At 48.0% G+C, this 12,144-nt stretch overlaps 1 protein-coding gene and 1 long non-coding RNA gene across 4 annotated transcripts; both read right to left on the reverse strand.

Annotated features, from left to right (window-relative positions):
- Positions 1-1,612: 1,612 nt before the first annotated feature.
- On the reverse strand, positions 1,613-7,412 carry Zc3h10 (zinc finger CCCH-type containing 10). Of its 3 annotated transcripts, none has more exons than XM_076920654.1 (3): positions 7,204-7,412; positions 6,335-6,398; positions 1,613-5,067 (listed from the first exon to the last, which is right to left on the reverse strand). In XM_076920654.1, exon 3 carries the CDS (start codon positions 5,013-5,015, stop codon positions 3,708-3,710), a length of 1,308 nt encoding a protein of 435 aa, XP_076776769.1. In that variant the 5' UTR covers positions 5,016-5,067; positions 6,335-6,398; positions 7,204-7,412; the 3' UTR covers positions 1,613-3,707. The 3 variants fall into 3 exon arrangements, with proteins under 3 accessions (XP_076776769.1, XP_076776770.1, XP_076776771.1); XM_076920655.1 differs by lacking the exon at positions 7,204-7,412 and adding an exon at positions 6,674-7,197; XM_076920656.1 differs by lacking the exon at positions 7,204-7,412 and adding an exon at positions 6,674-7,197 and having other exon boundaries at positions 6,261-6,398.
- Positions 7,413-7,627: 215 nt separating this feature from the next.
- On the reverse strand, positions 7,628-8,763 carry LOC143436374 (uncharacterized). Its single transcript, XR_013106458.1, has 4 exons — positions 8,642-8,763; positions 8,502-8,526; positions 8,161-8,183; positions 7,628-7,966 (listed from the first exon to the last, which is right to left on the reverse strand). It is a non-coding gene; the product is annotated as an uncharacterized LOC143436374 (long non-coding RNA).
- Positions 8,764-12,144: the final 3,381 nt, after the last annotated feature.

Here is a 12,144-nt window from a genome sequence, read left to right on the forward strand (position 1 = left end):
TGCTCTCAGGGGTAGGAGAGGGCATTAGAATTCACTGGAATTGGAGTTACCCAGTTGTGAGATTCTCTGTGGGTGCTTGGAACTGAACTCAAGTTCTCTGCAAGAGCAGCAAGTGCTTTTTGTCCCTGAGCCACTTCTCCAAGGCTCAATACCCATGCACACAAGCAAGCGCCCTTTATCTGCAAGAGTTAAAGTACTGAGAAGAAAGCAGCTCCCAATCCCCTACATCCATACCCACACCCACACCCTCCCTCCTGACAAGTAGGGACTGGACTGGCTGGACAAAGCCAGGTTTCATCACTGAGCTCATGGGCTCAGTCAAGGTTTTGCTGTTGAGCCAAATTAAAAAATATATATATCAGAACAAGACTGTCTTAATGACTTTGATGAAGACAAAATATAAAACTAATCCACAATCTTAAGCATAGAACAAAGTTAGTGTGCAAGCCACAGAGACGCAAATATCTGCTGCTAATGACAGCCGCTCCATCACTGTTGAACATTCCTGTAGCCTGCTCTTTTAAAGATGCCTGCTTATAGAATGATCCTGCCTCCTCTGACACCTGATCCAGAACACTCACTTCCTTGAACCCCCAAATGCCAAATCATCCCTCCCCTCTTAAAAAAAAATTATGTATGTATGTACGTACGTACGTACACATGGAGTGCAGGTGCCCTGAGTGCAGGTGTCAGACCCTCCAGAGATGGGTTACAGGTGGTTGTGAGGGGCCCAATGTGGCTACAGGGAACTAAACTTGGATCCTTTGTGAGAACACCTTCTGCCCTTTCCTTCCAAGTGTTGGGATTACAAGTTTGTGCTATCATGTCCCAGCCCTTCTATGTTCTGTCCCCTTCATGCTGGAGCACATTCTGATGCTCAATGGTATGCTTTCCCTTCCACTGCGATGAATGTTAAACCTAACTTGATCAACTACTTGTGTATTGCTGGAGTGTATTCATACAAGGCATCTGGTATCTAAGTTGCCAAATTTACTTCTTCTTAAGGCATAAAGGACAAGAGGCAGGATGTTGTTTGGTCCAATTGCTGTGTTGTAATGCTAAATTCTGTCTCCTCTCAAAAAAAAAAAAAAAAAAAAAAAACAAAAAACAAAAAAAAAAAACGAGGAGAGCCTTGCATAATACCACCTTTTGTTACATAAACCTTGCCACCCACCCTAGGTTATCTGTGATTGGTTAATAAAGATGTCTACAGCCTGCAGCTGGGCAGAAGAGAGGTAATAGACCAGGCTTTGGTTCCTGGGCTTTGGGTGGAGGCAGAGACCATGAAAGCAGAGCAGAAAGGAAAAAGGTTACATGGGGTAGGTGGATGTGAGCACATGGTCAGGAATGCCGGCCAGTTGGGAGTAGAAGCGGCCCAGATGGAACATGCTAAGTATTATCTCGGGGTTAGTAACAAGAAGTAGACAAAATAGCATAGAGAGTTGATATCTGTCCAGCTCTAGTGCCTTAAGGCTTATTATGAATATGAAGGTTTTATGTCTTTCATTGGGGAACTAAATGATCTAAGGTGGGGTAGAAATCCCCAAATATTTACCCCAATGGTAAGACTTGAGAGTTCATGGTGGTGTATAGGTAATAATATTCCTAACCATTCATAAGCCGTCTCTTTTAATAATCCAAAATTGTGTCAAAAACAAACATTAAGTTTAACAAGATGTTTCTAAAATACATAAAACAATGTTTACCCACTTTAAAAAAATTGTATCTGCCAGGCATGGTGACATATACCTTTAATCCCAGCACTTGGGAAGCAGAGTCAGGTGAATCTCTGAATTGGAGGCCAGCTTACTCTACAGATGAAATTCGGGGACAGCCAGGACTACACAGAAAACCCTATCTCAAAAACCATTAATACATAAATTTTTAAAAAATGTGTGAGCATGTGCCAGGCTATAGTATGTGTGAAGTCCAGAGGCTACTTACAAGATTTGGTTCTTTTTTTTTTTTTTTTAATACATAAGTCATTTTTATGTTCACTGGTGTTTTGCCTGCATATTTATCTGTGTGAGGGTATCAGAAGCCCTGGAATTGGGAGTTAGAGACAGTTGTGGACTACCATATGGTGCTGGGAACTGAGCCTGGGTCCTCTGGCTCTCCTATGTGGAGCAGGGAGCAGGCAGGACTGGCAGCACGTGTCCTCCTTTACTCCCTGGGCCTCTCTCCATCCCACCTTCTGTCTGTGTTTTCATTTCCTCTCTTCAGCCTTTGAGTAGCTGGGATTACAGGCATGTGCCTATGGAATTCCCTAATTTTAAAACATTCTTTCTCAGTGACTGAGCATGATCTAGCACCCATCTCCAATCCCAGGTGTGACCATCCTGAGTGATCAACCGGACGGGAGAGCCAATAGGTAATTAGAGACGTAATGGAGGAAGTATGCACAACCCAGTATCACTTCCTATACCAAGTCTGCTCCCCCGTTCTGTTAGCCACAGATGGAGCCATTGGCCTTAGTGACCTTTTTATTATTACTACTTTTAAAATAAGGCCTCAGGTTGACCTGGAGTTGACTATGTGGCTGAGGCTGACCTCTAACTCTTGATCCCCAGGTCCCATCCCCTTCCAAGTGCTAGGATTAGAGCTATGCCACCATGCCTCTCTTTGCCTAGCACTTCTGAAGCCTGGAAAGCCGAAAGCACTGGCCCTGCAGCAGTTGGAGCAGGAAGACATAAACCGCCATCAACAGCTTGGAGAGGCAACACCACCTGTCCTGCTGTTTGAATAAGGGCATCTGTTAACTACACAACACCCCAGAGCCCCATCTCAGCACATACACCCTCCTTAGTACCTGCCCCCCTGAATGACCCTAAGAGCCCTGGTTACCAAGGCAACCTGGGAATAGCACATGAAGACAGAGACTAGAAACAGACAGGGTTATTTTTAAACTAGACTAGGTGGCTCCACTTCTTTTATCCCAGAAAGTGCCTTCCCCAAACCAAAGCCCCATTTGGCCGTTTGACATCTTACCCAGGCTACCTGGGGGTGGGTCTTTTAACCTTTTTTTTTTTCTGGCATGACATCTACTTTCTGCTCCAATCTTCCCCAACAGCCATCAAAGCAATTTCACTTCTTTAGTTAAAAAATAACGTTCTTTTACTTCTTTGGAAAGTAGTGGGCACTGCCCTACAGATTTCCAGGCCAAGCGAGGTAAGTGAATGTTCCCCTAGTCTGGGTTGGAGTACTATGGTCCCAGCCTATCCAGGGGCCCAGGAGTATTTTTGGGCCCCAAACCATCTGAAGGCTCATATAAGGTCTTCGCTCCTGACCACTGACTTTCGCTTTCTTGATCTTTCCTGGCTCTCTCTCTGGGTGGGGAATTTTTCTCTCCCACACCAGTGCTGGAATCTGTGCTGTTCACAATGAAAACAAGACCAGGGACACCACCAACTTCCTATGAGAAAACACAGTCCCTTAGTCCTTTCTTTCTGCTGGCTTCAGTCTCAACTCCTATGCAAGCCTGTTTGAGTTGAGGCCTGAAGGAGAGGACCCTCTCCAGAGTGGAGAGAACACACCAGCACAACCCTGCCTCAGGAGATGCTCCTACCAAGTATACTCCTTGTAGTCTCTTGTCCTAGTTTCTGAGTGGCCCTTCGGACAGAGCCTGGGAGGGCTATGCAAGTGGAGAAGAGCCCCTTGACCCCAACCCTCAGATGCTGTGACAGGGAGTAGAGTGTCCGTAGGTCCTGTCAGTGTGGCATGGCTGTGATGCGCATGCTCTGGGAAGCGATGGGGTAAGTCACCATAGGAGTAGTAGTGTGGCTCATTGTGATCCCTGCTAAGGGTTGGGCCATGGACACAGCCACAGGAGCCACGGGGGCCACAGACACAGCTACAGGGGCCATGGAAACGGGTGGGGGTGCCATCCCCTGGGCAATGGTTTGAGCCAAAGCGGCTGACAGCGGTGTGATCTCTGGGTTCAGGTGTGGAGGTGGGGGTGGCGGAGCAGCAGGAGGTGCAGCATTAGTTGGGGGAGCAGCCGGTGCTCCAGCAGGAGCAACAAGTTCTTGCTGGGACACAGGACGAGGCTGTAGGGCCTGGCTGCTCAGAGTAGTGTGAGTCTGGGCAATGCCATGGTTAAAAGTGGCCACAGTGCCCACAGTGGGGGCCAGGGTCTGCTCAGTCGCTGGTGCAGTGGAGCTCAGGGTCATAACCTTGGCCTGATTTCGGAATTGGGCATTCTGCTCCAGAAGTACCTCGTTGGTGGCCAGCAGGTTGCTGACCTGCTTCTTCAGCTCCTCCACACGTTTCCTGAGCAGGGCATTCTCCTCCTCCAGCAGTCTGCACTCAACTCCACGCAGCGGGGCCAAGTTACATTCATAGGACTCAAAATGGGGGCCATCAGGGGGGCAGCAGCCACCTCTCCGGCGCTTAGGGGCTGGTTCGTGGTCCTCAAAGCCCCTCTCCGGAAGGTCGTAGATGTCGTAGAGATCGTGCCGTCGTCCTGGGGGAGCAGAGCCTGCTGGGCCTCCACAGCCAGTGCCTCCTCCACCTCGAGCATCAAACTCAAAATCCCTTTGCAGGTGCCGAAACTTGCACTTGGTTCCTCTCTGACAGTCGCCTTTGAGGAAGTCGCGGCAGATAGGGACCTCCTCCTTACCATTGGGTAGGTCAGCAGGTGAGAGACCCAGCCCAGCGGCTACTTTCTGCCTCAGCCGAGGAGGCAGCTCTCCTGTCTTCTTATAGCCATCCTCATCCTCCTTGGAGCCATGGATGAAACGGCAGTTGGGGCGGCTACACTCCTTGTTTTGAAAGTCATGGCAGAAGATAAATTCATTTTTGCTTACCCCCAGGTTGGATACCTCACTCATGTCCGGGTGGCGGTAACGACAACGCTTGCCTCGCTTGCAGACATTCCTCAGGAAGTCTCTACAGATGGCATCTGAGGTGGCCCCCCCACTGCCTGTCCCTGCCCCACTGGCCTCCTCACTGCCACCACCTCCAGGGCCTCCACCGCTGCTCCCAGTGCCGTTGGCATAGCTGTCCCGGTCAGGCATCCTGGTCCCCCCCAACTCAGGGTCTTCTTCCTTTTCTTGCCACTCTTGGCGACTGTTAATAAAAGAGAACCGTGTCAAACAGGGGTCCTCTGGAAAGCTCCCACTCTCCTGACTATACAGTGGGCAGGCCTCTGGGGCAATGGCTTTGGAGATGGAGAATCTAAGGACATGCCAGAAGTCCCGCCCAGGCCCTTGTGCACCTGGTCTTGTTTGGAGTGATTCACACTTGCCTGGCTAACACAGGAGGGAGAGCTGGGGTGAAGCCACTTCATCTTACTCTGAGGATCAGCCAAGGAGGGGGCGGGGAGGGGACAGTGTTAAGATTTTACCTTCTCTTATTTAAGTCGTGGGAGAGAAACTAAAACAGGTGTTGGTGTGTGAACAGACTTGAGACTGGTAATACTGCTCTACCATGGGCTGTTTAGCTTTGAGAACTCGTGGATGAAGTGACACCAGAGACAGAACTTCCCTTAATCCCTCTTCTATGTGAACTCAGCTCAAGTCTCCACACATTTTAGAAATCCTTGGTTAAAAAGACTGGTGTCACTAGCTACAGGGTAACCCTTAAACCTGTTCATCTCCCAGCCTGTTCCACACACAAACACCCTCATTTCAAGGAAGGGCGTTCTGGGCTGAACAGTCTACTTCTAGATCCCCAGGACAAACTGTGGAAAGGTCAAGGTGGGAAGGAGTTAATTTCACAGGAACGGTGACCTTTCTTTTCCCATTCTCCACCCTGCTCCATGAAGATCCCACTGGTATCAATCCATAGCACTCCTTACCCCATAAAAATCCTCTTTATTTATAGACTCTATAAAAGCTTTTTAAGTCTCCTGTTTCTCAAGAGAGCTCTGGAATGTCAGTCCACTGCCCTAATTCTAGCCCTCCCTTCTCCCTACCCCTAAGTAAGACTGGGAGTTCCTGCTACCACGTGTCTCATCTTCTAAATGTTCCCTAACTAAGACTCAGGCTCCCCCTACTGGTCAAATAGTAGAAGTTCCTAGTTTCCGTTGGGAATAAAGATACCTTTCTTGATTTCTTTGACCTATCCCATTCACACCCCATTTCCTTGACTTTGCGTTTAGATTTCCCTAAAATGACTAACCAGATTAGAAGTCAGAGATACACAAGAATATGCAAAATGGGAAGAGTAGCCCCAGAATAAAAGAAACAAGTGGTTAGAAACTAGCCCTTACTATATATAAATGACGACCAGGTGAAGACTAAACGCCTTCAAAGCCTGACCTGTTTCAAGTCCCACCAGAAGCAGATGACTGGATATGATAGTCTTCCTCACCCCATCATCCCAGAATTAATACCTGAGGTAGCTCAGGTGAAGTCCGGGGCTCCCGTGAGTCTCCACCTCCACATCACTGCTGGGTTCTGAACAAGAAACAAACAAAACAAAACAAAAACAAAACAAAAAAAACGGAGATTTAAGTAGAACAAGGAAAAACACGTGAGAGGGCTATGAGGTGGTTTTCATACACTGGAGTGAATTCTGACAAAAAGGTAAGAGCTTTGCGGCTTTTAGGCTCTCTTAAGAGTCAAAGTGAGCTCTATCATAGGGAGAAGCCCCTATTAAGAAGGATAAGAGCGAGAACCGACCAATAAAGATTGGGAAGCTGAACTGAAAAACAAAAACAGTTTCTGATTACCTCAAGATGAGAAGGATAGGGAGGGGGTTCAAAGTCCGATCTAGGGTTGTAGCTCGGAACGCCAGACCTGAAGGCTGCACAAGGGCAACAACTGAGTACTGTCAGTGGGAAGGCGAGATTAGACTTGGGGGCGGTGACTACGACGGCCCCCCAACACCCTAGAGTTCACGAAAAGTCCTACGAGTTTTCCTGGAAGTCGTCTGGCTTGGCCGGCTCCGTGATGCGGTGCCAGCACTCAGCCGTGGACCGGGTGACTAGGACACTAAGGAAGCGAAAAGTGGAAGGGGAGGGGGCTCAGGGTGACATCAAGCTGAGGGGATGGGCAGGGCTGTGACGTCACGGAGCTGGCGTTTGCTCGGGAAGCGAGGTCAGTCAGAAAAAGGGCTCTGTGCTGGGTAACGAGGAAGAGCCAGGTCGGTTCCGGGGGGGTTCGGGGAGGCTCGTGTGGCCCGACGGAGCCCAGCGGCTGGGCCATCCCCGACTCCTCCCCTCCGGGCGCGGCCTCCACCTAAGTCTCCCGCCTCCCTCACCTGCCGCCGCCGCCGTAGTTGCTGCTGCCGCCTGCCGGTCCTCTAGCTTCGACAAAGAGCCGCCCACCCTACGGTTCTTCCGCTTCCTGCGGAAGAAAGGGACGCTCTAGCCACCAGACCCGGAAACACACTCTATGGTCCAAGTTGCGTGCTTCTAGCCGCAGGAAGCTCCCAGCAAGCCTTGCGCATCACCATGGTAACACGACTCCGCCGGACCCGGAACTCGCAGTGTCCATCTCTAAGCAATGGTACCCTCAAAACGTAGGAGGGGCGCTGTGAACGCACCAAGTCTGTAACTTAAGCCTCGCCTCGGGCGCACACTAAAGATCAACCGGCTCCAGCCGGATCAGACACCCAGGCTGCTGCCTACACACAACTACACAACTCCCCACCCAAAGGAGCCGCAAAGAACACGTAACAGCGATTTGATTCTTCAGCTGACAGCAAGAGGGTTTATTGTACACGAGTTACACTTGGCCACAACAGAGAACAGAACTAGTCCGGAATGCCAGAGGTCCGGGGCGGAGGGCCAGCGGGACTGGGTTTGGTTGTAAGAAAGGCAGTCATTTCCCCAGGTGATCTCGGCGAGGTGACGACGTTCCGGGTCTGCCGAGACTCAGTACCGACAGCAGCTACAGTCCAACAGCTTGTCCCCGGTGTCCCGGCCTGCAGCATCCCTCGCTTCTGCTCCCGCAGGCGTCGTGGGTGCACGAGCTGGTTCTACTTGGACCTCTGCCTCATCTTTCTTCTCTTGCGCTTCAGCCTGGGACGGAAAGCACACAACACTGAATTATCCTTCTCTTTACGTCTATCAATCTGCACTTGAGACAAAAGACGATGCAGTTAGCAAGCACTAGCTCTGCTGTACCGCGCCGAAACTCCTGGTTCCTCCAAGTACAAAACGTCCCACCCCGAGCCTTACCCCACCACCCCAACGTAGTCTTAAAACGAACCTACCTGCGCATTCTCTTCTTCCGCCACTAAAGACACGATCGTGTGAGAAGACAAAAAAGAACGTTAGCGACAGGGTCCGGTAAGGACGTTAAACCACTCGGAAAACAGGGCTTGACAAAGGACCAGAGCTGGTGCGACACCGGCTCCATCTCAGACCCGAATCCCTTCTTTTCCCACCCCACCCTTTCTCCAGCAGGGGCTCAAGCCTCGACTCGGCTCCGTGAAAACCCGCAGCAAACCGTTTAGAAACCCGCAGAGGGACCATGGCGGAGATTCACGGCCCGACTTTCTCCGCCTCACAATTCCTTCCTACCGCCCAAGCTCGCCACTTAAAAACCGCTCACCTTCGCTCTCATGGCGCAGGAGTCTCTAGAAAGAAAGGGGGGGAAATTGCCGTTAGTCCGCTGTGATGATAGTAAATGCGGAGATCGGATGTTAATGGATTGAACTCGAAGCCCGAACACAGGCTAACAAGGCGACTCACCAAGGAAGATGGCGCTAAGACGGAGAGAGCGGGGAGTACGGCCTACTGCTATTTAATGGCGTGCTCGGTGTCGTCACTTCCGAGCCGCCTCTTCTGTTTCCCTTAGGGCGGGGCTGCTCCAGACAGTGACTTCCGGCTGCCTTACTAGAGGGTACAAAACATTTTTAGTGCGCGTTATCAAGCCCCACCTTTCCTTCTATTTTAAGGATATTGTATTATTTCAGCACGAGCACCAGTTTCCAGTATGGAACTGAGAAAAAGTAGGCGGAAAAAAATAACCTCCGTCTTCTCCCTCGTTGCTTTATGGGAGTTGTAGTTTCTTGGTAAATGCCTCCATTTACTATTAATAGACGTGGCTTGTAGTAAAAATTACTAGTTTTGCCCTGGCTTGGAGGTGCACACCTTTATTAACAAGTCCTGGGAGGCAGATGGATGGATTTCTGTGAATCCGGTCTACATAATGAGACGCTGCCTAAAATAAATAAATACATAAACAAATAGTTCCTAATTATCACTTCTGTTTGACCTTTCCACCATCCACCAGGTAAACGGTGTGTCAGTCAATTTCTAAAAGGTTTAAGATTTTAGAGCCAGGAGGTGGTGCTACACGCTTTTCCCGCGGAAGAGGCAGGAGGATCTGAGTTCAAGGCCACCCTGATAGAGTGAGTTAGTGAGTTCCAGGACAGCCAGGGCTATACAGAGAAACCCTGTTTCGAAACAAAAATTTAGAAACCGGAGGATGGAAAATGGCAAGCGGAGAAAGCTTTCATACTACAAAAGGACATAATCATGGTATTTGGTTTTCAACCATTATACCTAGCATTTTTTTTTTTTTAATTTGTGTCTTTATGTTGGTATGGATATAAGGGCTTGCAGGTACCAGCTGAGGCCTGAAAGAGGACATTGGATCCCTTGAGTCTATTTCACAAGCTGTTTTGAGCTGCCCACCTGGGTGCTGGGAATGGGAATAAACTCAGGTCCTCTGGACTACACCTGTTACTTACTCCTCCTTTGTTTTGAGAGGGTCTTAAGGGTTTAGAACTCTTAAGAAGCCTTTAAGTCCCCTTTATAGTAGTGTTTTAGTCATGGTTCTCAACAGCAACAGAATTTATAGATTTATAGAATTTATACATCTAAGAGAGAGAGAGAGAGAGAGAGAGAGAGAGAGAGAGAGAGAGAGAGAGTATTATTAAAATGAATGACTTACAAGTTGGCTGGCTGTGAGCAGAAAGTCCAAAAATCCAGTAGCTGTTCAGCCCCCAAGGCTGGGTGTCTTATCTCCTCTTTGTTAGAAGCTGGAATCCCAAAGAAGGAACAGACTTGCTAACAGGTGAGGGCAAACTGGCAAAGAGCAAAAGCTTCTTTGCTCCATGTCCTTATATACGATTCTAATAGTCCTGGCCCAGATTAGATCTGAATTAATGATCCGGATTTCAGGTGTGTCTTCTCAACAGAAGATCCGGATTAGAAGAGTGTGTTTTCCCAGTTCAAATGATCTACCTTCCTACCTCAAAGACCAAGATTATAAGTGGATCTCCCGAGCGGTGGTGGTGCATGCCTTTAATCCCAGCACTTGGGAGGCAGAGGCAGGCGGATTTCTGAGTTCGAGGACAGCCTGGTCTACAGAGTGAGTTTCAGGACAGCCAGGGCTACACAGAGAAACCCTGTCTTGAAAAACCACAAAAAAACCAAACAAACAAAAAACCCATAAGCAAACAAACAAAACCCCAAAACAGATATGCCTTCCAATTTTAGGTTTTAGTTCCAGATGTAGTTAAATTGACAACCAAGAATAGCCATTACAGGTGGTAGATCAATTCTGTTTTGTTTTATTTTGTTTTGTTTTGAAACAGGGTTTCTCTGTATAGTCCTAACTGTCCTGGAATTAGCTCTGTAGGTCAGACTGGCCTTGAACTCACGGAGATTTACCTGTCTCTGCCTACCAATTCCCAAGTGCTGGAATTAAAAGCACGTGCCACCACTGGGTAGATTAGTTCTTTAGGAAGAGAATCAGTAAGCAACTTTGGTCCTCATTGATTATTTTGAGGCCAACGTCACTAGAGATTTCTGACCACAAAGCTCATCTGCTGACTAACTAAAGGCTAGTGGAGTAGTGGTGGCGCATGCCTTTAATCCCAGTACTCAGGAGGCAGAGACAGGCAGATCTCTGTGAGTTCAAGGCAAGCCTGGTCTACAAAGTTCCCAGACAGTCGGTGCTGTTAGATAGAGAAATTGCCTTTCAAAAACAAAACCAAGAACAACAAAAACAATGAGACAAACAAAAAACTCCCAAAATTATGGAAGAGTTAAGAATTTAAAAAGAAAGAGAGGGCCAGTGGTGGTGGTGCACACCTTTAATCCCAGCACTCAGGAGGCAGAAACAGGCAGATCTCTGTAAGGAGGCCAACCTGATCTGCAGACCTATTTTTAGAACAGCTACAGCTACACAAAGAAACCCTGTCATGACACGGGGCAGTGGTGGCACAGGCCTTTAATCCCAGCACTTGGGAGGCAGAGACAGGCAGATTTCTGAGTTTTAGGCCAGCCTGGTGTACAGAGTGAGTTCCAGGACAGCCAGGGCCACACAGAGAAAGAAACCCTGTCTCGAAAAAACCAAAAAAAAAAAAAAAAAAAAAACAACCCAAAAAAAACAAAAAAACCAACAAAGAAACCTGTCATGAGCCCCCCCCCCCCCAGACAAACAAACGAACAAACAAAAACAAAAAGGGAGAAAAGGCCATTTCTGGTGGTGTATGTCTTTAATCTCAAAGAAAGGGAGAGCAGGCATTATAGCACAAAGACTGAGGCAGGAAGATCATAAATTCTGTTAGCTTGTGACACATAGCAAGTTCAAGGCCAATCTGCTTTTAAAAACAAACAAACAAACAAAAACCCCAGAAACTTAAGTAGACTTCATCTTGTTAAAATATTTAAGAGACTTTTATTTTGAGATGGGATCTCATCTCACTATGTAGCTTTCACCAGCCATGATCCATAGATGACATAACCTCAAGAGATTAGCCAGTTAAATCTAACCAGATTAAGCACTAGGATTAAAACTGTGCACAACCACACTTAGCTCTAAATTTAAGAGATTTTTGTGTTGGTTGTAATCCTTCCTTTTCAGTGGTTTAACATTTTTTCCTCATTGTAGCCAAGTATGGTGGTGTATGAACCTAGCACTCAGTGGATCTCTGAATTTGAAGCTAGCTTGGTCTACATAGCTCCAGGAAAACGAGAACTTCGTAAAATGACCCTGTCTTAAAAACAAAACGACACAGAGAAACCCTGTCTCGAAAAACCAACCAACCAACCAAACAAACAAAAACAAAAAACAACCCCCCCAAAACAAACAAACAAACAAACAAACAAACAAACAAAAAACCGGGGCTGGAGAGATGACTCAGAGGTTAAGAGCACTGACTGCTCTTCCAGAGGTCCTGAGTTCAATTCCCAGCAACCACATGGTGGCTCACAACCATCTGTAATGGGATTCGATGCCC

This window comes from Arvicanthis niloticus, chromosome 22, assembly GCF_011762505.2.
Source record: "Arvicanthis niloticus isolate mArvNil1 chromosome 22, mArvNil1.pat.X, whole genome shotgun sequence".
Lineage (NCBI taxonomy): Eukaryota > Metazoa > Chordata > Mammalia > Rodentia > Muridae > Arvicanthis > Arvicanthis niloticus.